The 25,929-nt window shown below is 40.6% G+C and overlaps 2 protein-coding genes across 5 annotated transcripts in view; both read right to left on the bottom strand.

Moving 5' to 3' along the window:
- Nucleotides 1-14,366, bottom strand: part of LOC138025968 (uncharacterized) — a 77,652-nt gene extending 63,286 nt beyond the window's left edge. Inside the window, exons 1-11 of one of the 3 annotated variants that reach the window (XM_068873118.1) lie at nt 14,050-14,366; nt 13,088-13,420; nt 9,478-9,709; nt 7,614-7,927; nt 6,728-6,783; nt 5,272-5,380; nt 4,749-4,877; nt 4,025-4,201; nt 3,162-3,249; nt 1,655-1,755; nt 240-306 (exon numbers count right to left, since the gene is read on the bottom strand). In XM_068873118.1, coding sequence (XP_068729219.1) covers nt 240-306; nt 1,655-1,755; nt 3,162-3,249; nt 4,025-4,201; nt 4,749-4,877; nt 5,272-5,380; nt 6,728-6,783; nt 7,614-7,927; nt 9,478-9,709; nt 13,088-13,393 — 1,579 coding nt within the window. In that variant the 5' untranslated portion in view covers nt 13,394-13,420; nt 14,050-14,366. Of the gene's footprint in view, nt 1-239; nt 307-1,654; nt 1,756-3,161; nt 3,250-4,024; nt 4,202-4,748; nt 4,878-5,271; nt 5,381-6,727; nt 6,784-7,613; nt 7,928-9,477; nt 9,710-13,087; nt 13,421-13,504; nt 13,575-14,049 lie in introns of those variants that run through there. The other 2 variants (XM_068873117.1, XM_068873116.1) reach the window with 2 other exon arrangements.
- A 2,340-nt stretch (nt 14,367-16,706) lies between these two features.
- Nucleotides 16,707-25,436, bottom strand: LOC138025969 (D-glutamate cyclase, mitochondrial-like). 2 transcript variants are annotated; one of them, XM_068873121.1, is made up of 6 exons: nt 25,241-25,432; nt 23,841-24,307; nt 22,324-23,010; nt 20,432-20,724; nt 18,708-18,860; nt 16,707-16,840 (listed from the first exon to the last, which is right to left on the bottom strand). In XM_068873121.1, exons 1-6 carry the CDS (start codon nt 25,417-25,419, stop codon nt 16,832-16,834), a joined length of 1,788 nt encoding a protein of 595 aa, XP_068729222.1. In that variant the 5' UTR covers nt 25,420-25,432; the 3' UTR covers nt 16,707-16,831. The 2 variants fall into 2 exon arrangements, with proteins under 2 accessions (XP_068729222.1, XP_068729221.1); XM_068873120.1 differs by lacking the exon at nt 16,707-16,840 and adding an exon at nt 17,299-17,913 and having other exon boundaries at nt 18,677-18,860; nt 25,241-25,436.
- Nucleotides 25,437-25,929: the final 493 nt, after the last annotated feature.

The following is a 25,929-nucleotide window of genomic DNA, read 5'->3' as shown; positions in this document are numbered from 1 at the left end:
GGTACTCGGGTGTGGACGGACTAGCTTGTTCCTGCATTGAACATGAGTTTAACATATAAAGGAGGGGGACATTATGGTTCTTCTACCTAGAAAAAGGCCTGCAGTCAGTTCAATAGCATTTCATCCCGGCTCGATAAGCCAGCTTATTTTTACGGTGTTCATGTCCAAGAACCACGCCTAATAGATTTCTTGTAATCTATATAACAATAATTTCCAGTAATTATACGTTTATAGCTTACCATCGTAGTCCCACTTTAGCAGACCACGCCCTTGTCCTGTCCCATTTAGTCCATAAAAGGCAGACACCTTATGAAAGAGAATAAAACAAACAAGCTTTAAATCTCATTTGGAAAGGAAACAGTGGCACTGCTCTCTGTTATTAGGCTGATTTAGCAACAAAACGGGAACGTCAGTCAGTGGCGACGCCACGCGCAGCAAAACTACCAATGAGAATTTAGAATAGAGAAGAAAAGAGTGGAGGCCATTCTATTCCAAATTCTCATTGGTGTTTTTTCTGCCCGCGCCGTCGCCACTGACGTTCCCGTTCTGTTGCTAAATCAGCCTATTATCTTTAGAGTAAAGTTACTATTTTATAACTGCTCACTACTTTCTTTGTTTCTCTGTTTTCTTCTATTTGTTCTGTTTCGCGCACAATGACCATATATTCTTTCTACTATTTCACTCTCTCTTATCATGTTTATTTCTTTTATTTATTTAACTCCGTAAGCTTATTATACAGATAATGACGTATGATTTAAAAGCGCAACCCGCCCCATTGGTTCTACTACCTGGGGGTTGCACTGGATTATCGCTACAATACATCCAAAAATTAATTAAATGTTGATGTTACCATTAGCAAAAGAATTGATACGCAATGAAAGCAAGGGTGTGGATGCGAAGAAATCAACAATTGATAAATTCGATAGCAATCTTTACAATTCAATGTCACTCAAACGACTGATGTTGCTCGCCGATAGACAATCATGGGCCTTTTTCACATAGCGACCATTTTGAGTCCCGAGGGACTGAAAACTGTGACTCGGGATACGAAAATCGAGGCTCGGGATACGCTTTGACCAACATGGCCGCCGGGTAACCAAAATCCATTGAAGAAGAATAGACGCTTTTGCAGATACAGCGGCCATTTTGATTTCTATTGTTTCGAAAGACATTATGGGATGCTCAGGGGGCAACTTGCATTTGCCCCCTGGGCATCCCATAATAGCTATTTGAAACAATAGAAATCAAAATGGCCGCCGTATCTGCAAAAAGGTCTATTGTATGACGTTTCTGTCGATTACCATAGGTTTGTGACTTAATTTTATCACATGTTATCTTCGGGTTACCGCCAATGGTTCTATCTTCACCGTTTATTAACCGTACTCCTAAAGTTGAAATTTTCCCGATGGGAGCCGTGGCTGAGCAAGCATGCTATTGCGTGGATCGTGCGTAGAAAGGGGTGCAAGTGCGAGAACAAATCGTTCTTATGGGTGGGACGCTAAGCGCACGCATGAGAGCCTCTAGTGGGTCCATGGTCGTGTTCGAGGAAAACGGGCTGTATTTCCATAGCTCATTCTATAGTCTGAATCTGTTTTAAATGACAGAAGCAATAACTGCGTATTTGAAAGTTGCATAAATTGTATTGGCCTTCTACCTCCACAGTTTCTCCATTGTGACCTGCTCCCAGATTTTTCCATAGGTGCAACGTGTTCGCACGAAAATGATCGTCTGTGGTTGTGGTTGGAAAATCAATACCTGCAAAGCCGGAGAAAGACTTCTTTGATGAAATTTTAACAGAGATAGGAAAGGGACTAATGTAAGCACACGTCTTAAAAGGCTATCATTTTTACCCAAAACTTGTTTCATGCTTGCGTGGCGTTAACGAGCTATCGTGGCCAGAGAAGTTTCTTGGAGAGCACAAGAGAAGTGTAATGGTTGTCCCAGGGGCAGTCGAGAGCAAATTTATCTCCATGCATATGAGTGCTCTCTGTAAACTTAACAAGTTCATGAACTCCAAATGTGCCCTGCTTAAAGCAGGGAGCGATCGTTTCATTACATCAGAGAGATTCTGCATCGTGCAACTACAGATGTTTAAGGTGCAAAGCGCCCGTGGGAACGATGCCGAGAAAGTAGCTGCTTGGCGACGGGCGAATGCGAACTTGAGCAGATCAAAAAAACAACGAGGCGCCTTGAATTTGTGTCTACTTATGGCCTACTTGGACCCCAGTATCAACTCGCCTAATGCGATTTCAGGACAGCAAAGAACAAAGACCGACTTTACTTAACTTATAACATTAGCGAGCACAAAAAAGATTATTAAGCACGCGTGAGCATAGTTCATTTCATCGCGTGGATTGCAATTGCTTGCCATGTTATTCGCGGAGCTTACAACATGCAGTGGTTTTGTAGAGCAGCTCTACTCCCCATGCTAGGCAAATTTTTAGATGAGGCTTAAAAAAGGAATCAGATCAAACAAGTGACAATCCTTCCCAGGTGCAATAATTCCATATGTAAGGATTGTGAATGTCTGAAATCTAAGGGTCGGGTTTAGCCACAATCAATACGCAAGTTCGGAGTTTCAAGAAAAGAATGTGCGCGTCGGGATAAAAACAAGCATGCAATTGTCTTCTTTTTATGGTAAATAGCTGCAAGAATTTCCATTAGAAATCTTTCGTCTTTTAAATATATATGCTTGCTTTTATCCCGACAACTGTTAAGAATCCCAACTGGCTGGAGGCAAACCAGTTGGCAATTTACAAGTGCAGCTGAGAAGAACAGTACGTTTTCAACTCTATCAGTACTCTCAGTCCCTGAGAACCAATAACCGCTTTTCATTCAACTAATTTATACGTGCTTTTTCGTCACCATGTTTCCACCAATGGCATAGCTTCCCCGCTTCGTATATAAAACTGAACAGTCCACAATTTCTCAGTTCGCTTGATAAAACCACGAAAACAACCCCGTTTGCCGTGACTTGTCTCCTTCAAAAGGAAATCGTTGGAAAATCTAGACGTGCCCCTGCCTCGGAATTAAGATTGCTTGGCGCAAATAATTTTTGAAACCGGGTTGTTCCTCAGTTGGTATGCTTCCAGATAAACGATTGAATCTTGCGGACAGGAAACAGCATCATTATTTTTGTTCATGCGCAAATGGAAGCTTACCGCTGGTCTCGATGACATCCAAGAAACCATCGTTGTTAAAATCGATAAAAGCCGTTCCCCAACCCCAACCACCATTTTGTACTCCAGCCTGAAAAGAAATAAAAACAGAAGTAAGCAAACATAGAGAAAGAAAGAAAGAAAGAACAATTTATTTAACGAGTGATACATATCTATAGGGAAATCTTTGTTTACATTTCTTGCGTCGATAGCATACGGCTAGCGTTTTCTAATCAGTCACCCGAGAATAAAGCGCTGAATATTGAACGTGCATTACATAATGAGCTATCTCTGGAAATTTGAACCCGATATATAATGGTAATTGAACTGAGTGGAGTGCAATTTGGTCTGAATCATACGTGTGATTTCAAAATAGAAGTATGATTTCAGACCAAAACTGCAAGACAAAAAGTTCAATTACCACTTTATTACATCCATTTAGCAATGACACAACAATTATCTAATCGCTAAAATACAGGATTTTAGTCAGTGCCAATATTTTATTGATCCAGTTGGGAACGAAAGTTGGAAAATTCGCCACACAATGGCTTTCTTTGTCTTTCATTTTCCTGCAATTTGATTGGTTCCCTTAAACAAGCATTGAAATCGGATTGGTTGTTTTGTTTTAGTGACCCATTCTCATTGGCTGGGGAAATGATGCGATTTAGAGCAAAAAAGAGTGCGATTTGGGAATAATCGGCTTCTGATTCTATATCACTCAGAGAAAAGGTGGAACAGAACATTCATTGATATAGGGCTCGAATAAAGAGGCTCAAGGGACGAGGGGGAGAATTTGAATGCAAAACAAAACTTTTGAACAAAACGCGTCATTTGATCCTGTCGCGATAAAGTATTCACAATGTTACCTGCATTGTGGCGTCGTCAAAGCGCCTTCCTCCCAGGTTCCGGAACAACACGTTTCCTTTGTTGTCAAACGTGCAACCGGAAACGGAACATTCAGTTTCGTTATGCCAAATGGCGCTAGAAAACCAGTCGAGGTGACCATCATTGTTCCAGTCTCCTATCGCATGGCCCATGGCGTCCTGAAACAAGTTTTAACAAATCGTCATCATTGTCATCGAAATCGTTATCGTTATCGATGTCGTCATCTTCGTCATCGCCGTCTTGTGATAGCCATCACCAAACTACATCTAAATAGCCCAAAGCAAAGACCCATCGAAGCAAGCCGACGCACTATAGGGACCCATCATTGTCGGAGATTATTGCGTGCGACAAAGGGGCCAAATCTGGTCGATGACAATTTGAACGTCCATCAAAAATCGGGATTTGAGGGAATGTACTACTTGTCTTGCACTTTTTAGAAACACCGCTGTAAAAGCATATCGCCTTTTCATAAAGAAATACCGCTGTTAGATTGTAACATTACGATACATTACGTCGGCCTCGGTTAGCTTAGCTTATCTTAGCTTAACCTCGCTTAGGCTGGAAGATCATTCGAACCTTTGAGAGTAACGCTTAAAAATCATAAACAAAGAGAAACAAACTATATCCAGAAAAATATGTATCCAGCACTTTGGAACGTATCGTTTCAATTTTATACTTTTTTCTTTGGTCAAAAACCATTCTTACCTGTTTGGCTTTAAGGCCACATTGCTTAGTGCATTCAGTGAAGGTGTTATTCTTATTGTTCCAAAACATTCGACTGCTGCCAAAATCGGCAGTAACCAACAATTCCTGCCAGCCATCGCTGTCAAAATCCTGAAAGAAAACTTTATTCATTAAATGAAAATCACGTTCAACGTATCTGATAAAATACTTAAGAACAAACAATTCCAGTTAAAATCATCGGCTGTGTTACAAACACTCGTGTAAGGAAATTGCAAGTTTCTAGGAAGTGCACGGGAGAGGAAAAACACGCAAATGAACGAGAAAACGGAATCCCTCGCGCTTTTTTTTTTTCTTAGCGCATAGTTCATAATAGACCTAATTGGATTTGAGCCTGCAGGCACATTTTCCTTTGTTCCCTACATGCAAAAGAGGCTTAAGGGTCAATTCGATACAAAATGACCCCTTTGCCTCACTTATGCGGCAAAACCGCTGATAACAATAAGGGCTACGCAACCTTAAAGTCGTGGTCATTATGCCAACTTACTGTAAAGGAAGAGCCAAACGAATAAGTTCCCTCATTCATATCCCCACTTTCACTGCTAAAGGAGTTATCCATATTCACTCCCGCAGTTAAAGTGATGTCTTCAAAATATCTGAAAAATAACATTCTTATCAATATCGCTTTTAGACAAATTGATGGAAAGGACAAAATTGTGGAGGGAATCTATAAACGAAAATGGGCCGTGTCAGAGAAAACTCTGGCTCACAGGCACCCTTTCTTGTGTACTTTATTTGAATTGTATCGTTTTAATATTTTCTTTAAATTGTACAAACATGTTAACTTTAAAACAGCTCTTACCAAACAATACTGTAATGAGTGAACGAGAGAATAATAGTTACGATAGGACAAAGCTCCACTTTTAATGTGCCTGGTAAATTCCACACTGCTGACTTAGTTCGGCCCATTGTTTTGTCGTTCATCAACTGATGGGAGTATTGTTGTCACATCTCGTTTGCACTGTCAAGGAAATAGTCTGCAGTTTGCAGTTAACTCTGACCGTATTTTCAAATGCCGTTGTCTTCACTTAAATTTACCATCTTGCTCGTCATTTCAGGAGGCTCAGAAAGGGTTTTTTTTAAAATTAGCAGTGAGCGTCCAATGGTAAAAGATTATAACACCATCCATCCATCGTATCTGGCCCGAGTTCCTCGAATCATGGTTAGCGCTAACCAATTCACTACTTGCACAATCCCATAATACACCTCTATTACCCACCCCCCCCCCCCCCCCAAAACTTTTGCATAACCATTGTTTGCAATTTCGCCTGGGACATGGAAATGTCCCAAGAGAAGTCGAAAACAATGAACAATGCCTATGCAGATTTTTGGGGGGTGAAAGAGGTATATTATGGGATTTGTGCAAGTAGTTAATGGAAACCCATAGGTTTTGATACCTCTTAACCAACCGTTAACTCTAACCAGACTTCGAGAAACCGGCTCCAGAAAGGCGACATCTTAACATCTGTATAGAACTATTGTAGGACAACTTTGTAAGAATGACTTTCAGGTCCCAGCTGTTGTCATGGCAACGGAACAGCTCCGCGAAAAAAATCATAGAAAACTTAGTTTATGACAAAAATATCTCAGAAACCAATTCTACAAACTTCTTTTAAGAAGGTTGTAGAATTAAAGCCTTTAAAGCCTGAAAATTAAAAGCCTTGTCTAATTCCGTGTCCCTCCTAATACGTTATTTATGAATAAGGGTCTATTTGTAAAATGAATCAGGGTACGTCACCCAGCTAACGCTCGAGATATAAGCTCACCAAACCTAACAAACTTTATTTACGGGTTTTCGCGCTTTCCTGCGACAATTAAAATTTGCCCGTGTGTTTTTTGGGATCCATTCTTCGAGCGGTCAGTACTGCAAAGGTTTGAAGCGATAAGGCGAAAACAAATTAAACTTCAAAGTATGGGTCTCACACCTAAAATATAGAACTTACCCAACTGAATCCATCGTCTGGGAACCTCTGTTCATGAGAAGTCTAGAAGTTGACGGCTGAAAGATGAGACGGATTATTACATTCAACCGGAAGACTACACTAGAATGTGTTACTCAGCTCAGCCGCAGCGGCACAAACAATTCTTACAAATTTGCACAGTTAATGAGCTTTACACGCTCTGCCCGTAAATATATTCACATTTTAAAAATTTCTGTCATTGTCTGCAAAACAGCAACGTGGAATTCGTTGTTTTGCGGAGAATGTAAAAGGACAAATTTTCATTCTGTTTTCTAACCTAAGCGAGGTTTACACCAGTTTCATTCTGATGTGACTGGCAAATTTTCATACCATTAATTCAAAGAAGAAAAATAAAGGAAACGTCTGGAAATCTGATACAGATTTCCCTCTATTTACAAAACCTTCTCGTTTAGAGTTTGTTTCACCCGACGCTCTGGGAAAATCTATGTAGGAGAACATCCGCCTTAGGGTTCCGATGGCTACTTCAAACTTACGGCACCTGCTCACTCCTCCTGCTTACATGAATGCACCAATCAGAGACGCTTTTCATTGTTCTTCACAAAAACCAACGAGAAGATAAGGAAAAGAGAAGTCCTCTGGGGTCGAGATTGAGCTTGATTCGTAAGCACAACCGACCTACGCAGACGCGTACACTTGAACTGTACATATGATCAAATCGCTAATGAGTTTACTTTTGATTCTAGTTGCCACAGGAGGGATTAAAATTGTTGAGGGTGAGAGCCTTAAAATTTTTCGATAAAATTGAACTGATTTCTCAGTCCTTCTCGACCCACTCATCAGTTTAAGCAGACCTTCTCTTTTCCTACACAACTGCGACGCTAAAGGGGCATTCACACTCCGACGTTACCTTTCCCAAAGTATGCGGGAGCCATTCGGTCACATAAATATCAGCAAATCCATCCCTGTTAAAATCTCCTACATTGGGTGTCATGCCAGAGAGTTTTCTCTTGTCACTAGTCTGTAACGAGCAGTTTCTCTTTAAAGCCTCCTCTAAAAAGTATCCTCTGTAGTTAACATAAAGATAATGTCTTGTATCACCAACTGTTGTCACATACAGATCCAGGTCCCCGTCTTGATCAATGTCAACCCAGACAGCACCATTGGCAAAGGAACGGGGTCCAATACCTGTCTCTTTGGTCACGTCAGTGAATGTTCCATCCCCTAAGGAATAAATTACGTCACAGAGTCTGAGATTGCATTATTCTGGGCCTGTTAGGTGTTAAACAACTACACTTAAGAGTCACAAAGAACTGCGAATGTGTTGGTGTTCCGAACTTATCCAATATCCTTCGTGTAACTTTTTTTCGTTTTTTCCAGTAAGCCAGCAAGGCAAACACCTTCTTTCAGAATAGGCAATTCAGACCCAAATATTAAGTTATCACTTTTTTAAGAATCAATTTTAAAAGAACGAGCTCGAGTGGGAGTCAACATAAACATCTTCAACTCTAAGTACTGTCAGCAGGAATTTTCGAATTCATACAGTCAGGATGTAGAAAATTTCAAAGACCAGTCACCCAAAGCTGAGGAACGAGCATTGTGTTTATGAACGCTGGATGATCGATTAAGAAGTTTCTGAATATTCTGCGGCACCGAATTATTAGACTGAGATATCGCGAATAAGGCTGGATACTATTTGCAGGACCAATGCCAAAGTGGTACGATAACGTTAAGCGACAGACGGGACTGAATTTCTTCAGCTTAGGGCAGCGTATTTAGGCCAAAAATATGTTTAGCATTTTCATTAACTTAGTCAGAGGAAGAGGATACGGATATTTGAACGTCAATGTTATCAAGTTAAGAATCAAGAGGACGTGCACCTAAACAATTACGGACATGAAGTGTTGAGGAGCACCTATCTACATAATACAATATATACTTAATTGACCACTCCCCATAGGGGCTTTTCAGGGCCAATGAAACACAATCACGACAGAACAGAACATTCAACAACAACTTTTAAGAATCCCAACTGGCCGGAGGCAAGCCAATTGGTTATTTACAAGTGCAGCTGGGAAGTTGAACCAGGGAATACCAGGAACAAATTCAACCATTGGCCAGGAAGTGTCTTGAACCCGGGATACCCGGATCTCAAGGCAAGCGCCCTAACCACTGGGCCACACTGCCAGGGCATAAAATAGTTATAGCTAACGCATGCGTGCAGCGGCATCGCAGAGGTCACTGGTTGGAATCCCGTTGGAGCCACGTTGGAGTTTTCAGGTGTCTATAGAGCGAGTTTCAATCGAGTGTCGTAAAACCAAACCAAAGTAATTACTTTGGCCAATCAAAAAGGACGGAGACAATCCAGTAAACCAATCAAGACTCGAAGTAATTACACGTAGCCGACACAAAGCGCGGGAAAACGTGCACGCGCAAGCCACGATTGATTTTGCTTTCACTTCTGATTGGTTGAAAAAATGGCGGGAGAACTTTCAACCAATCACTAAGTGAAGTAAATGGAAAACCAAAGCAATTCGCGACTTATTTTCGACACTAAATTGAAAACCTCTCTAAGAGACAATTACTTTAATTATCCTGATAAGTGCAAGGATTACTGCTTTCTTTCGTCCATAACCCGTACTTCAAATATACATTCATTTCATACATGCGATGGTGTTGAGAGGGCCAAATCGTACTTCCCATAATTGAACTCCATTTTTACTCAAACGCTTTTTTTTCCGAATTTGTCGACAAGTACTGCCTCAAATGCTCACCATTATTTCTATACAACACACTGTTGCCGTGGAATACAGTGAAGTAAATATCCTCTAGTCCATCTTCATCGTAATCTCCTACTGCTGCCCCTCCAGTGAGATGTTCAGGGATACAGAACTCGCCAGGGATTCGCGCAAAATGGGAAGAGTTGACAAACGGTACCAAAACGTCGAAAACGCAATGAGGTCTAACAGCCATAGTGGGTCGGTGAATATGATGAAATCCTGCGTTCTGTGTGATATAAAACAAAAGAGATGAGCCCCGAGGTGAGATTACAGGCATCGGCGTAACATCCACCTGAGTGAATTCGCGATTGGCTATTTTTAACCTAGAGAAGTATAATCCGTCCAGATGAAATATGCGTCTCTAATGTTATCCGTCAATTGTAACGACGGGACGAACTATATAAGGCGCAAAATTCGATAAGACGAACTTGGGCAAAGTTTTGTTCTGCCTCTGTTAACTTCCTCTACCATAAAGACGGGCACAAGACGCACAATGCGTCTGGGCGAACTATTCAGTTTGGTTCGTCTTCGAAGACGTGCTAAAGTGGATACCAGACGAACTTAACAGAAGCTGAAAAAAAGTTTGCCCAAGTTCGTCCCAGCCGAATTATGCGTCTGTAGCATAAAAACGGCCATTCATAACGCTAACGCTAACCTTTACCCTTAAATTATTGTTTGAAATAGGTAGCAAAGCCTCTGACTTGAAGGGACACTTCGAGTTGGACGTCAAAATTGGGCGTTCATCCAATTGGATGCATTTTTTGGAGGCAAGTGACCCACTCAAGTACGAACGATCACCCGACGTTTTCAAAGCACGTAACTGTCTTTGCCATTCGTCCCCAAAAGAAGATAGAGATAGTCAGTGCATTTAAAAAAAGTCGGTGATATTTAAGGGAATCAGTTTTGCCATAGTTTTGCGGCTGCCATCAGCCGAGTTTTCAGTGTGTTACTGAAAATAGCGTGACATGTCCCTTTAAAGAAATGACATTTTCGTTGCCGCAGCCGTCGTAAATGCCTCAAACTTCAATACATAATATGCAACCACTGATGGCAGTTTCAGAAATATACGCAGTCGTTGGTGTCCCGTTTATATTCAAGGTTTTTTGTTGGTATGAGTGGTTGTTCACATACTTTGGCGCTACTTGCGACCCTGAGGTGAATGTCCGCGCTCATGCTTTATCACACACGTTTACACACGTTTATCGATTTGTTGTCGCTTTAACGATGTTTAACAACGCACGGGTATTTGTGGGGCTTGTTGCCGGACTAAGAACGAAGCATCAAAATATCAGCGCACTTTGCAATGGCAGGGCAATTAATCCGATTTGTACACGTGACCCATGGTCTCAGTTCCTTTTTTATTGAAAGACGGATCGACTACTGTTCTGACGAGTCATCGCAACCTGATCGCGATCAAGTTGTGATTGTGTGTATTGAACATGTGTGGAGGGAGCAAAAAAGCCAAGACAAAGAAACAGCGAAAAATCGTTGAGGCTGCGGTGTTTTTGCTAATTTTGCGTAGCTCTAACGGAAATTCGTTGCTTTACAAAATTTCGCAAACCAGCGAAACATCCAAAAAATCGTTAACTTTGTTGTTGCCTTCGATCCTGGACAAAAATGCTGAAGTCGTGACAGAAAACAAATAACTTTACGTTTCTCTAAACCAATTTGTTCATCTGACTGTGCACCAGATAACTTCATGCTTTTCATGAGTATAGCCACCTGGACAGGCAAATGTCATCAAGATATTGGATTTATAGCTCGTCCTTGAAAATGAATGATTCGTTACTCGACTGGTAAACTATAACACCAGAGCCAAAAAAGGGAGAAAACCCGAGAGAAACCGAAAAAACGTGACGAAGCTGCGATAATGTGTAATACCTTGAGGTCAGACAGACGTAGGCTCATCACAAAAACATTTCTTGACTTTTCACGTAGTTCTGAACGTCGGAATTGATCCAAACTTTCCACAAAAAGCTTTTTTTTCTTTTTTGGCTTTATTCAGAGAGAAATTTCGCTTTCCGGCGAAAACAACGTTTAGCGCAATCATTTACCATATAAGGTCAAACTAGGGTAAATGAGATGATAACCGAGATTGAGTGAACCAATCAGAGCACACGAAATGCATTATCCGAAGTTGGGAATTTAATAACATTCGATACACATCCAACAAAACCACTTTTTCCTGTTTTCCATCGCGGTGAAATTACGTGATGGAAGTACCTTTAACTTAACCAAAGAAGAGATTCAGAATAGAGAGAAGCCCTTGGATCCGACTTTTGCGAAACTTTTTGTTTTCTGAGGAAATATTTTTGATGTTCAATAAACACGACTTTCAAACCCTTCTCTCGTAGGGCCTTAGTTTTTTGCCTTCTTGCGAGAAGCATGGGTACCCTGTCACTGTCGCGTGACTTCTTAATGCATGTAAATTTAGGAATATCCGGTCACATATCACGCAAGGTGAATTGCAACACGTATTTCACGAATTTCATCAAGTTTTTCTTGAGTCTGTGTCTTCCAGAAAGGGAGGGGGCTGAGTTTTTTCGGGGATCTGTGTTTTCGAGAAACTTTGCGGGCGTCTGAGGTCTGGGTTTCTGAGACACTGTGTGAAATGTGAGGAAATTATGCGGATGTTATGTAATGTTATCTGCAGCTGAAGCTGGGAAAAATTCAATTATTATGGTTTTTCCTCGCCCAAAAAATATTGACCGATACAAAAAACCTCGGAGCCAAATCTCTTTTTCATGCAGCCTAAGATGCGTTCAATTCGAACTCCTATAACAACAAATAAAAGACAAAACTATAAACTTTCAGCTCACAGAACTGCTGTATCGCATCAGATGTTTGTGAGTTTAAATTGGAATTATGCTTTTATTTTAGTTACTTATCTGGCTGCTTAGTTTTTTTTCTTTTTGGCAAGAAGTTATAAGTGTACTGTTCTTTTATATCATTATTTTCCTATGAAATGCTGGTGATGTCAATGGAAAACGGAAATGGAGTTACACGAAACCTTGGCATTTGATTATAAATGTTTCCGTTGGTCGGGCCTTGTACGCCAGTGCACAAAGATCGAGAATTTACTAGTTTCTACGCAAAGCTACCTAAACCGAAAATCTTGAATATGGTAGGTATTCTACGGGAGGCCGAATTCAGAGAATCAGTGCGCGAGTGCCACTTGGCGACAGCGCATTAGTTGTAAAATCACTTATAACAGAGTACAATTGCCAAAGAATCCAGGCTATTCCGCGCTATCTTCCGTCTCCAAGTTGCAGTAGTCAATTTTCAGGATAAACGAAACATCTGTCACCAAGAAATACCAGAAGCATAAGAAAACTGTCAGCAGACTACTCTGCGGGTCAAACTATAAGTTGATCAATTTAAAAAATATCAATATGAACGGAAGTGTCTGTTTCTCAATTTCTCACGCAATGAATTACAATTTGATGTCTCTTAAAATTCTTGAACAAAGGAAATTAATTAACAAATCCTCCACACGAGAGCGCCTCACACAGTTCCTAGGCCGTTATGTCCTCCTACATCCAAGCAAATTAATTACGATCCATAAATATCAGACGATAACTGAAAGATTATTTACCCTACCTACCTGATGAACCTCTTCAAACCTGGAGTTCTTTCCGCTGTTGTCTGAATAAGCAGTTTGACGGTTTTTCTTCTCTTCTATGCAAGTCTCGAAAGGCAAGTTCAGACCCATGTCATTCAACAGCACTTCAAGTCGCTCCAAATTCACTTTAATTTTCCAGTCTCTGGCGATGGTCCAGTCGTGGCGTTGTTGTGAGACGCTGCCGTCGCTGTTGACTTCGCACATGTCTGGATGAGCAAAAAGAAGCGGTGTTGGGCTCGAGCAGACGAAGAGCCAACTTGAAATGATGACAAAAGCCAATCGTTTCATCGCAGGAGCATGAGAGCGGAAGTAAACCTGTGGATTGCAAAGGATCAGCAATATTGCGTGACTTGTTAACAATATTTTGTTTTAAAGTGAATGCTTAAAGGTTTGTAGTACTTAAGTTGAACGGAGAAAGAAGCAACTTGACAGCAATTCTTTTGTCAACTTTCATTTGACGATGGACGAAACATCTCATCTATCGACTCAAGAATAGGTACCACCCACTAAGATCATTTTAAAAAGAAAACAGTATTTGCAAGGTATACGCCGTTAATCTCAGTTGAAATCAGAACTGTATAAATGACAAGTCTTAACGCCGAAAACCTGAAGGAATGTTGGAAAGCCTTGAATTAAATATCAAGACTGCAGATGCAGTTCGAAGACCGGATAACTGAATCCAGTAGACATCAATATTAAATGGAAACATTTCCGCAAAACATGGACATCAATATACAAACTGTATACGACCTCGGCAAAAGTGCATCTGCATGTAGATGTAATGGTTCGTTAAAGGACGCTAATTGCTATTAATAGGCGCGTTCTTTTCCTTTTAGCAAATTGGTACCACAAAAAAGGACTCCCCAGTTTGGCTGTAACAATGAATTACCCCTGTTGAAGACACTGGACCGGAGTGTCGAAACGTTTGGTCTTTGAATACTTACTTGAATACTTGAAGGAATGTGTTCTATTTCAGTTCAAGCTGGGAGCTCTTACGGCGTTGTTTCCTTGAATCTGAAGAAACATACTTTACTCAATCAGGGAAATCTCGAGTCTCAGGTTTTCATCAAACTCCTCTTGGCAGTTGTTTACATTTGTTCGCTTGCAGTTTATACAGAAACACACTCTAACAGTCAAAAATATGCAGATCTACTCAAGCGTGATTTCAGCAAAATGCTAACAGTTTCCTTGTAAGGAACAGCTCTTATGCTCCGCGAAACGAGACCACTAACGTGTCTTAACGTATTCGAGGCCGATATTTGGTCGCCGCAGACAACTTGTATGACAACAGGTGAAATTCTACTCGGGATTGTACATGACAGAGTTAAATTATCATACTCAAATTTCACCTCGCCACTAAGCTAAAAGGCCATAAGGTAAAAATTGATACTGCAGAAATGCGCGTTTGAGGATGTGATATGCACAGGAAATTATGGACAAGAGTGATGTTTTGAGCTCGAGAGACCATAAATCACGAAATGCACGAGAAAGTTCCCACGATGTTTTTATCTACTGTATACGCAACAAAATTACTCCATCACTGTTTTCATAGCAACTTCCGTATTGCACATACATTCGTCATTGACCAATCAGAAGTGCGATATTCTGCTAAGTATATAATAAAGTACTTTTGGTCAGCGTTATTCTCCTTATAACACTACAAACGTCATGTATCATATAATAGAACGTTTCAAATATTTGCAACACGCCAAGAACCGGCAAACTTTCAACATGAACCAGATCGGCATAAATTCTAAAGCAAAAAAAATACGCCGGAGGCTTAGCTTTAGAACTCAGCCTATTCTTCACTCGTGATTGTCCCAAGAGATAAACTGAACTCGTACAGAAAGCGTAATATTGCGGTCAATTGTACCATAGTTAATCTAGGGACTGGTTATGAAACCCTGGGAATTTCAAAAGCAGGAACAATACAGTCGCAATTAGATGTTGAACCGACCGTGACCCTGCACAATCTTTTGTTTTTGGTTCGCAAGTTAATTTCAAATAAATTAGTCGAAGCTTTTGATTGGTTATCCTGCCAAAAAAAGTGTGTTTTTGTCGGGTTTTGTGCAGGGTCAAGGCCAAAAAAGGGAACAAAAACATGAGCATGAAACAAAGAAACTTGTCGAGTTTCATAACCAGCCTACATCTATTAACGATGATTGTACCTATGGCGTTTTCATTCACGTGACCAGCAGCCATATTGGCTGTCTGAAACAAAAGAAAGTACTTGCATAAAAATAGAGTTCAATTCCCGGAGGATTAGTTTGGTACACCATCATGGCCGCCATTTCCTTGTTTTGGAACACCAATATGGCCGCCGTGACGTCATGTGAAAACGCTCTATAGGCTCCTTTCAGTTAATTCCCAATCTGGAGGACAAAACAATAAGATTGTTTTGCATTTGAAAGGATTTTTGTCTCTCAGGGGACAGAACAACCATTGTTTTGTCCTCCAGAATGGGAATTACTGAAATGGGTCCATTGTAAAATGACATAAAACAACTGTTTCAATACATTACGCTGTACGTACTAGACTTAACCAATAGAGGACTTTTTCCGTGTTTACATAGCTCGGAGGAGTTGGGAGAATTCTCGACAGGTATGTAAACACGGAAAAAGTTCTCTACTGTTTTCATGAAATATTTCTCAAAAATTCGACAAATGAAGGAAATTGCCTTGTTTTTACTTCTAGATTAAACAGATTGTCTTTATACACAGCCATATTTCCTATCAGCCAATCAAAACGAGCGTCTGACAACACATAATCAATCAAAATTCGTGTAATGTCACAGCCGTGTTTACATACTCTCATCTAGACACAGCTATTGACCAATGAGAGTGCGCGTACTATCCTAATTATTTTATAATTCTGGATATTTGCATAGTGTGTTTTCATCTTCTTAAAACTCTTGCACTCTCTAAACCTTCCACGTGGTCGTAATGTCAAAACCTATGTTTGCCGTCTAATTCATTTAATACTCAAAATGACCACTGTGATGGCAATACCAAGATGAAAAAAAAAACAAGCTGCCTTTCGGGCTTGTTTTTGTTTTAGCGGTTTGATCTGTTTCCTCTGTTAAACAAAGTTCAGAACAGATGCATGAAAATCGAGAGAATTTGCTGACGCGCGCACGGTACCTGCCAAATTTAAAACGTTCCCCCGTGCCAGTTCATTAGGGAATTTAAGAAACGGCGGCGGCTACGATTACGACAACGGCACAAAACAATGATATCATTGGTTAAAAGAGCATAAATAATCGTGCTGCACGTGCAGCACGGATTTTAGCAAGTATCTTAGCGGTCCTCTACATAACGACGACGTGAAATCACCAAGTTTGAGGTATTGACGACAACGTAAGCATGCAACAAAGAATCTTTCATGAGACCGCTCGTACCAATTTGTTTGTAGGATACTTCGCCCACATTGTAGGACGTGAATGAGACTGAATAATCGCGAAAGACTTATGATAGAGCCAAGTTATATTTTGAGGTGACGTTTTCGTCGACCGTCGCCGTCGTGGATCTTAAATTCCCTATTTACTGAAAGATGATACGGTAGAGAGATTTAACCTCACGTTTACGGTGAAAACGGCAAAGGTCAGGATGAAAGTTTCGTTTTGCCAAAAAACAAGAATTTCGTTTGATGTTAGCTCATTTCTCGCCTGACCAAGCAACTTCTCTTCTGCTACTGAAATTTCTCCAATGGCAAATTAGCGCAGTTGAGTTACAAACTGAGCGGGGGAAGAAACTTCTATGTGGAGATTAAAGGAAACGTCATCGACAGACAGAGAAAAAGGGAATTAAATCACTAAAAATTTCATCACACACACAGACCATTTTGTTACTTCTACAAGCGTGGCTGAGAAAGCGAAGTCGTATCCTGTTCAGTAATAGTTCAACGTGTGGGAAAGAGGTTTGCCAGAACGTGATATAGTCTTTTCACACCAAACAATGGAACGGCGGTCATGTTGGTGTCCCCCACTAATCCTCCGGGAATTGAGCTCTATTGTCATGCAAACGTTTTCTTTTGTTTCGGTGTAAAAACAAAGTTTACTGATCACGCGAGGGAAAACTCTATAGTGACGTGTACTCAGGTCAGCTGAGCCAGAGGTCGAGGGTTTAATTCGTGGCCGGACACGAACCAAAAATCAGGGTTTGGTTGTTCAAAAGCCGTTTCACCCTAATCCCAGATTTAAAAAATTAACCAAGGAGTTTATTTCTCTACTCCCAAATTTTGTTCAACGCTGATATTCAGTTCGGCAAAATTTTACATTAGAGGAAGTCAATCTTGAAAAACGAAGAGGCAAGAGAAAATTTCAACTAAAAGTGGAAAAAATTAAACCAAAGTTTAGGCTAACCCTGGATTAAGTTAATAGTCTGTCGAACAACCGGGCCCACGATTTTAATAGGGAATGTTACTGATATCTGCAAGCGTTCAGACTTTATATTTCTTTATGGATAAGGACGATAAATCTCTGGTCCCGTCTTTCAGCATAATTGAGATGTAGCTCTTGCCTTCGCCTTCGTACTGCATCAACGTAGAATGAGTGCGTACTCAAAGATGTAGTTACCTGACGCTAAAACTCGATTTGATATCTTCAAAGGAGGACACGTGGTCGAGTGGCGAGAGTGCCAGACTTTAAACCCGGAAGTCTTGGTTTTAAGTCTCCCTTCTGACCATTAGCTGAAATTATTCCGACTGGGTAGTTCAACTTCTCGGCCGAACTTGCAAAGTGACAAATCATCAGTGGTACCTCTCAGATGCACGGGAATGGAGTTCTTAAAATTTATGAAGATGACTTGGTCCTGAAACGCAGAGTGAAGAGTGGTCAGTTAAGTATGTATTTTACCTTCAACATCATCATCGTCATCGTCAGCATCATTATTATTATCGCTACTATTTTTTTGTACCTGAACCGATTACAACTCAAAATATGCCAATCAATTATCAATGAAGAATTGCAAACGGCTTGATTCAAGATCTTTAAAAATGGAGAAAGTGTAGTCTGGAGATGTCAGGCGCGCATACTTCGCGCTGCGTTACTGCGTATGACAACGAACGTCGCTTTCATATCACCGATGAAGGCTTAAGCATTAGCCGAAACGTCTGTTGAAAAATATCAAGAGTCAGTGGCAAATCTTTTTCATAGAACTTATGATTCAAGATCTGGTTATCCAGATCTCGGCTTACAAGCCGGCAAAACTTGGTGATTTGTAAAGCAGTAACTCGGTTCTCGTTTGGTCATTCATGTGATTTTTCTATCACACAGTCCCTCGTACGAGTCCTGACATTACTTTCCTTACCAGGGATTCAGTCTCGTACAGTAGTGTCCTCAACACGTCATTGGGTAAATCTCTTGCGTTTCTTTCATTCGTAATTATCGTTCGTATTCGTCTCATTGTGTCTTTTCGTTCCAGCTCCTAAAAACCCTATACTACCTGATCTTATTATCATCATCATCATCATCATCATCATCATTATTATTATTATTATTATTTATTATTATTATTATTATTATTATCATCATTATTATTATTATTATTATTATTATATGCGTCAATTGGTTACCTATCTACTACAGGAAATCATGTTCTCCACTTGACAGGCTGGACGGTGCTGCAATCGTTAAGAGTTTTTGTAGCATGTGCTTATGAACAGGGTCAAATGGCAGATTATCCACAGACATTTTCTTCTTCTGGGAAATGCCATCACACACTCCAATCTCGCCAAGATATGACAAGATTTTTTCCTCCTGAAATAAGTTAGATAAGAGGCACTTTACTTTCAACACAAACTGACCAGTGATTATCGGTCCCAGGATCTTCGTCTTCGCTAATTACAGGACAAGTCAAAGGATGCGTTCGATTGACCGAGTTCCGGAATAGGAATAAGTGGAATAGAAGTTAGAAATCCTTCGTTTTTACGGAGATTCACATTAAAATAGTCAAACACCCGCTAAAATGCCATTTTAGACATACCTTTATTATCCTTGTAGCTACAAAACGACAAACATACCGTTTTAAATCATCACTCCACATATTCTTATTCCGGAATACGGTCGATCGAACGCACCCTAAGTTTCCTCCACCTTCCTCTTCTTTCGTATTTTTCAAAGGAATATACCGTCGGTATTTGTACACTGTAACTTGTTACTGTACGTATTATAAACTTTCAACGCGCTCCAAGACCAAGCACTTGAACGTCAGTGGCCTCCAAATTGACATTCTTACAAATGTCATCTCGCTCTTTCCATTTGTGGCTTCGATGTTGTACCACGACCACTTTTTATGATTGACATTTGACAAGGTCGCGTGATACAGTCATGAAAGGGGTCACCTGTCACCAGAACCTAGTTTAATGGCTTTGCTCCCACGAGTCTGCTATACTGAGCTCAGCGGTAGAGCATCCGAACTCGTCATCGGACGGTCGTAGCTTCGACCACAGCATAGGAGCTCTTAGAAGCCATATTGTGACCCTTAGTCTCTTACAAAGCAAAGCTCGATTACTTTTTCATCCCATCAATTTCCGGACAGAACCCCTTCCCTAAAGGCATCTCAATACAATGAGCAGATATTGATGCGGACACTTAATTTTTTCTAAGATATGTTTCTTACGGCGCGCAAACGCTGCGAAATGTTTCTGAGAAATTTACTATCAAATCTCCAGCTTCTCGGAAAGCACTTTTTGTTCCTTTCAGAAACTGCTGGGTGAGCGTGCAAACGCTAACAAGCAGACAAGGCCTATTCTGACGATGAAGCGATAATAGATCGTTTTCACCTGACGTCAAAGCAGCCATCTCGGTGCACAGAACAACAGAGAAAAATGTCTTTTGGGAATTTGACTCTATTATGATGCAAAACATAAGCCATAATATGCTATTGTCTTGTGCACCAACATGGCCGTCTCATCACGCGATTAAAAACCATCTACAGGCCACGTTCGATATATCAATATTCACACATAGCTACGAGGCTTTATGGTTGAATTTGAATATTGTTTGTTCAGAACTCTTCCTTGAGACTTGTGAGACAAAGAAAACAGAACTGAGCCGTGAAATTTGACCATAAACCCTTGTAGCCATGCCTGAATATTGATATATCGAACTAGGCCTATTATCGGCTGTGTCGCCACCTTGGAGGACGACAAGTTTTAAAAAGCAAATCTTGCACGATAGATCAAAAGACCAGTCTTTATCGAGCGTATCTAAGCTTGCAAACGCCTCGGCAGGCCACACAAACTGGGAAGGCTTCGAAAAACAATATCACTGAGACCAAGTTTCTTCGTTTTCAGGGGCCTTAAAAAGCACTACCATAATCACGTTACCGTTTCCAATGAATTCAGCACTTCCTCAAAAGCAACATCTCTCTCCTTCTGTGCTCCTTGTCTGGTGTACCTTGAATGAACTGGACAATGATGCAAAATGTACAATGCTGCTGCCAATGCTGATCCACCCCAGTTAGACACGCCCGCTGTGATTAACTGGTCAGTGGAAACACTACTGGCGATTTTTGGTCCGAGATCGATGTGATCTACGACAAGATGACGCACCTTTCCCATACCAATCTCGTTCCCACCGTCACCAATGCCAATGGTCGCAATTTTCCCGGATTTGTGAGCTGAAATAAAAACACGCAAATGTCCAGAAATGTTGTTCATTGGATCCCCGCTGATTTTGAAAGGATCAAAGTGTTTTTTAGATTGAAGATTTTCGCAGTTATGAAAGCTACTTTAGCAGAAGAGAAAGAGCCTGAAAACTCGAAAACGGGATTGGAACCTAGAAACTTTCAGATACCGTGCAGTGCTCGACCAATTGCCCGAAACGGAAAATACCATAATACTCTTTGTTTGGCCACCCAAATTTTGAATAAGAATTGTTTTTGTTTTCTCTTGGGACCATTGTAAGTCCCAAGACAGACTGGAAACAATGCAATGCTTATTTAAAAATTGGGTGGACAAACAAAGAGTATCATCGTATTTTCCGTTTCGGGCAATAGCTCAATTCCGAGTTGCTGTTTGCCTCGGTTTCAAAGAGTATCCTGGTGAACAACCATTCAAATAGGAATGAGTGGTGCATTTTCGTGCAAATCAAACTCATTATCAGAATGGTTCAGCACCAAGACTCGTTTTGAATCAGAGGAAAACAGCAACTGGGAAATGGCCTATAGACCCATCAAGTCAACTGGAAGCCGGCCATTTTGGGAGTAGCGGATGTAGAAATGATGTTAGAGAATACATATGAAGGGCACATATATTTGACCAGCGCCACTGTTTAAGTAGCGTTCATAACTGCAAAGAACTCCAATCTCAACATGCTTCATTTCGCTGTTCAAGTATGTCCTTCACATTCTTTGATTGCACTCACGTGATAAGACGGCCATGTTGGTGCCAAAACAATAGAAAAATGTAGCTCAAGTTTTGCTTAAGAAATAGAAAACATGTACCGCGTTTCTATCGAGTTACAGAAACACGAGTGAAAGTTTGGGAGAACGAGAAATGCTGTGGAAACACGAGTGTTTCTATGACTCGATAGAAACAAGGAGTACATGTATATTGTCTATTTCTTTTAGAAAACAACGCGACGAGAAAAAGGAAAACAACTTGTTAACTCTAATTATCAAAATGTAAATTATCTTTGCTCACGCCATCACAACGTCAACAGCTCGTGCTGGTTCTGTGTCTCCATCGAGTTATAGAAACACGATTTTTAACCAATCAGCGCGCGTATTTTCTTAGGACTGTTTTCTAAATAATAATGAGTGAGTCAAATTCCCTAAAAACTTTTTCGCAATTTTTTTTCCACCAACATGGCCGTCAGTTGCAATCAAAGAATACAACACAGATTCAAAGTGTCTCTATATCTTTCCATCAAATAAGCTTCAACATTACTCATCTCCGGAAATACAGGCACTAAAATGTCACTATGGCCTGTTTTAAACGTCGCAATTCACACGTGCCGAATCGAATGCAAATGAGAAATATCTATTGTTTTCGCTCATTTGTATTAGATTCGACACATGGAAATGCGACGTTTAAAACGGGCCTAAGGTATCCCTCTAACTCCTCAAAAAGATGAGGTGTGGCGAGACGGTTCTCGTGGAAACTCTGTTTCCGGTTTCCATGCTCTCCTCGTTTTCGCCCTTCACAAAAATTTTAAGGCCTCGAAAAAAGCTTTACGACTACAACACGAATTACCTCCGAAAGTGTTGACAACTTACCTTGAATGAACAGTTCATCGACAGGACTATCTTTACAGATGTCGATTAGGTTTCTACCCTTCATCGTCATGTAACAGCCCTCTTCGGTCCTGGCAGTTGCTTCTATGGCAATTAAAGTGTCAAATTTAGGACTTGATTGTTTCGCATCATCAAGGAAAAGGAATTCCTCTGCAGCTCTTCCCACATCTTCCATATTTGCAGGCTTAAATTCCAAAACAGCTACTTTATCGCTTAAGAACTTTGCTACAAGTTCCCGCACCAAGTTCACTTGATAGGAGCTCGCAATACAGGTGACCTTTTTCCCTAGCGCATTCAGGGCCTTGCAAATCGCTATAAAACCCGCGGGACCATCCGTTTCATCCGGGTGTTTTCGGCCTGTGTTACAAGGGAAACCAAAATGAACACCCACGGATACAGCGTGGGACAACACAAGTGCCGCTTTCACGAGTTCGTTGGGAATATGAAGTTTTTCAATGCCTCTTTTCCCCATGTCTTCCAGAATTTCCGTCTCCAGGAACCTTATTTTCCTGAATGCACTTTCAGAAAGTAAAGAGGCAACAAAAGGCTTCTCTTTCATTGTTACTACTCGTGATTTAGTATCCTCAGGTAGTAGCCCTGTGATGTCTTCATTGGTGGTTTCACAGTCAAACAGCCTCTCCATGTCGTCAATAAAGGCAAGTTCCAACCCTTTTCGAGAACAAAGAAAGCCTGCTACTAAGTTTGCTTCGTGAAAACCTCTCTGTGTCTGATATAATCCTAAACTTAGCATTGTAAACCCTTCAGAAAGACAATATTTATGCTTTCATTTGTCAGCAAAAACATTAGTTCAATTGTTGGTCCAAGAGAGAAGAGCACTACGATAGCCACTTCAAAGGTAATCATCTAATAGAGGATCAATTAAGGCAAATCAAATCAAATGCTGGCTTTTGAGGGAAAACCAGAGCACAGGCGGAAAAACTCACAAGGCAAAGTAGAGAACCAATGAAAGAAACATATATATTTGAAGTGTGGGCTATAGACGAAAGAGAGAAATGATCCCTGAAATTATTCCGGACAATTAAGCAATTGACTCTCATATCAGACACCGAAAAAATTCAGGTGGCTCCAAGGGGATAAGAATCCATGACCTCTGCGATGGTGGTGCAATGCTCTCCCAACTGAGCTACATGTATAAAGCCACATGGGAACACATGAGCCCAACAAATTGACTTTCGCCCAACTTTGTGGCTTTATAAAGCTCTCAATTTTGTAGAGCATTGCACTGGCTTTGCAGAGATCACGGGTTTGAGTTCTGTTGGAGCCACCGGAATTTTTCTAGGTGTCTACTGGAGACAACAAATTTTTGCTTACATGTATATTGTCCAGATAAGTACACTACAAGGATCATTTACCTCTTTCATCTAGAGAATCAACACATTCAATGCAGCATACATTTTTGGCTGATGGTTTGTATTTGCAAAATCCTTTCATCAACAGATAAGCCAGACAAAAAGGTAAAATGTTAAAGCAAAACTTACCAGCAGATTTAACAGCCAAGTGTGCTGTAATGCTCGAGGCCCAAAATACTGGAACTCTGTCTTGGATGTCAGGAGAATCACCATAATCTGGTTTATTGACATCTGTTACGCCGATTACAGACGGATCCCCAATATGAATTGGCATACCATGGATGTCTTTAAAATTTGTCGTAACATCTATAGCCTTTTGCAGCAAATCCCTTGGAATTAAATGCATAGCAACAACCACAGAGGAGCAAAATGACCCAACCTTGATAGACGTCAGGCCTGTTTTATATAGTGGAGTGTGCTGACTTTTTCCCTTGCCTTGGACAGGAATTCCAACATCCCAAAGCAACTTTTGGACACAATGGTTGACACATCCAATGTAAAATGTTACCATATCACTCCATGGAAATTGCCTGAGATCTGTAACATGGCTTATTTTATACCCATTTTTAAGGACCACATACGAACCCAGTGCAGTTCTGAGGAATAAGATTGATTTTGTTGCATAACAATGAAAATAAAAATGAATGTATTTCTAAGAATATTGAAATTACCGATAACAACTCAATGGTGACTTTTCAATCTGTGAGGCAGCAATACATAACAAATTGCCAATAGACCATATTCATAAATGGCAGACAAGACATTATTCTTTTGTCTTCATGCTAATCATCCTCACTAGCCTCGTAAGCGCGAACAAATTCAAAAGAATTTTTGCTTTAAAGTGAGGATGAATAGCACAAAGACAAAAGAATGATTTCGCAGCCACCCTTTATGAGTACAGGTCTACAAAACACCTAAAACTAACCTTAACCTTCAGAACCCTAATCTTTCTTTGGGCATAATTTAGCCTTAATATCTCATTCCAAGTATAATTTAGTTCACTTGCCGGTCAGTATAAAATGCAGACTGCAGACTGGGTCTAAAATGCAGACTGAGGCCTAGGCCTGGGCCGAGGCCTATTTTGTACTGTATCCCGCATTTTAGACCCAGTCTGCAGTGACCGGTTCACTTGCTGTGCCTGGAACGTATGCCTCACATGCCTTGGAGATTGTGGAAGGGAAAAGCTAAGCATAACAAATAATAAATTATATTATATACAACGTTCAAAACCATCCCTAGCGTAATCTAACCCTTAACCTTCTTTACGCTTAATCTGGGCTTAACAGTCTTAATTTGAGTATACTAAATGTGATTTACAAATGTACCAGGCCTTTGATGCCTTCAATAGCTTGGCATACCTTACTGCCTCTCAGTTTAATTTGTATATACCAATTTGAAGACAGATAAATGACTAACTATACAAATAGTTCAACGCATATAACTCGCCAAATAAGAAGCTTTAAACACATGCAAAGTGTTTATCAAGCATTACGCGCGTCGGCATGCATATGGCGTCGCTCACGGCTCACCTGATGTCCGATTCTTGAGCAAGGTGTCCTGCAGTTGTTTCACCTATTGCACTTTGGTAAAGTAAAGGACAAAGTGATTTGTTGAGCTCGCAAAATATCCTGAACTGGTGGCTGACAAAAGACGGGACCACGACCACCATTGCTCGAATTGGCAAAGAGTTTCGACATGATGCCGCCATGTTTTCTTCTGGAGCCGGAAGTCGAAGATCTGAAATTCAAGCCACTTGGAAGGACTGCTGCATTGTGGACAGCGGACGGCGGTTGCGCGTTCTTTCATCAGTGGACTGACGCAATTTATTCGTCTTTTATTCGCAAATTATTATCGCTCACGATCACAACCATCCCTCTAAAATCGACTAGAAAACACTCAATTTCATTACGAAAATAAGAGCAGCAACTACATTTTTGGTGAAGTATAGACCGTGTTCATAAATGGAGGCCAAGGAATTCTTCTTTTGTCTTCGTGCTAATAATCCTCACTAGCCTCACTTTGGAGCAAAAATTCTTTTGAATTTTGTTCGCGCTAATGAGGCTAGTGAGGATGATTAGCATAAACACAAAAGAATGATTACTTAGCCGCCATTTATGAATACGCTTTATTCCTTGTCAGTTCACGATTCAAATAATGAAAAATCCTTAATGTTTCAGTATGCTATAAAAGAAAATATCGAAGAAATTCAAGAGAAAAC

Source organism: Montipora capricornis, chromosome 12 (assembly GCF_036669925.1).
Source record: "Montipora capricornis isolate CH-2021 chromosome 12, ASM3666992v2, whole genome shotgun sequence".
NCBI classification, from domain to species: domain Eukaryota; kingdom Metazoa; phylum Cnidaria; class Anthozoa; order Scleractinia; family Acroporidae; genus Montipora; species Montipora capricornis.
Note: the sequence above shows the minus strand (reverse complement) of the source record. Positions and strands in the feature narration are given on the sequence as shown.

Bases quoted from the DNA above. Each gene is read 5' to 3' on its own strand.
- LOC138025969 (XM_068873120.1), bottom strand. From the start codon at position 25,419: ATGGCGGCATCATGTCGAAACTCTTTGCCAATTCGAGCAATGGTGGTC. The intron at 24,308-25,240 runs GTGAGCCGTGAG...CTTATTCCTCAG, and splicing joins GCTCAAGAATCGGACATCAG to AACTGCACTGGGTTCGTATG. The intron at 20,725-22,323 runs GTAAGTTGTCAA...TTTTTATTTCAG, and splicing joins CGATGAACTGTTCATTCAAG to CTCACAAATCCGGGAAAATT.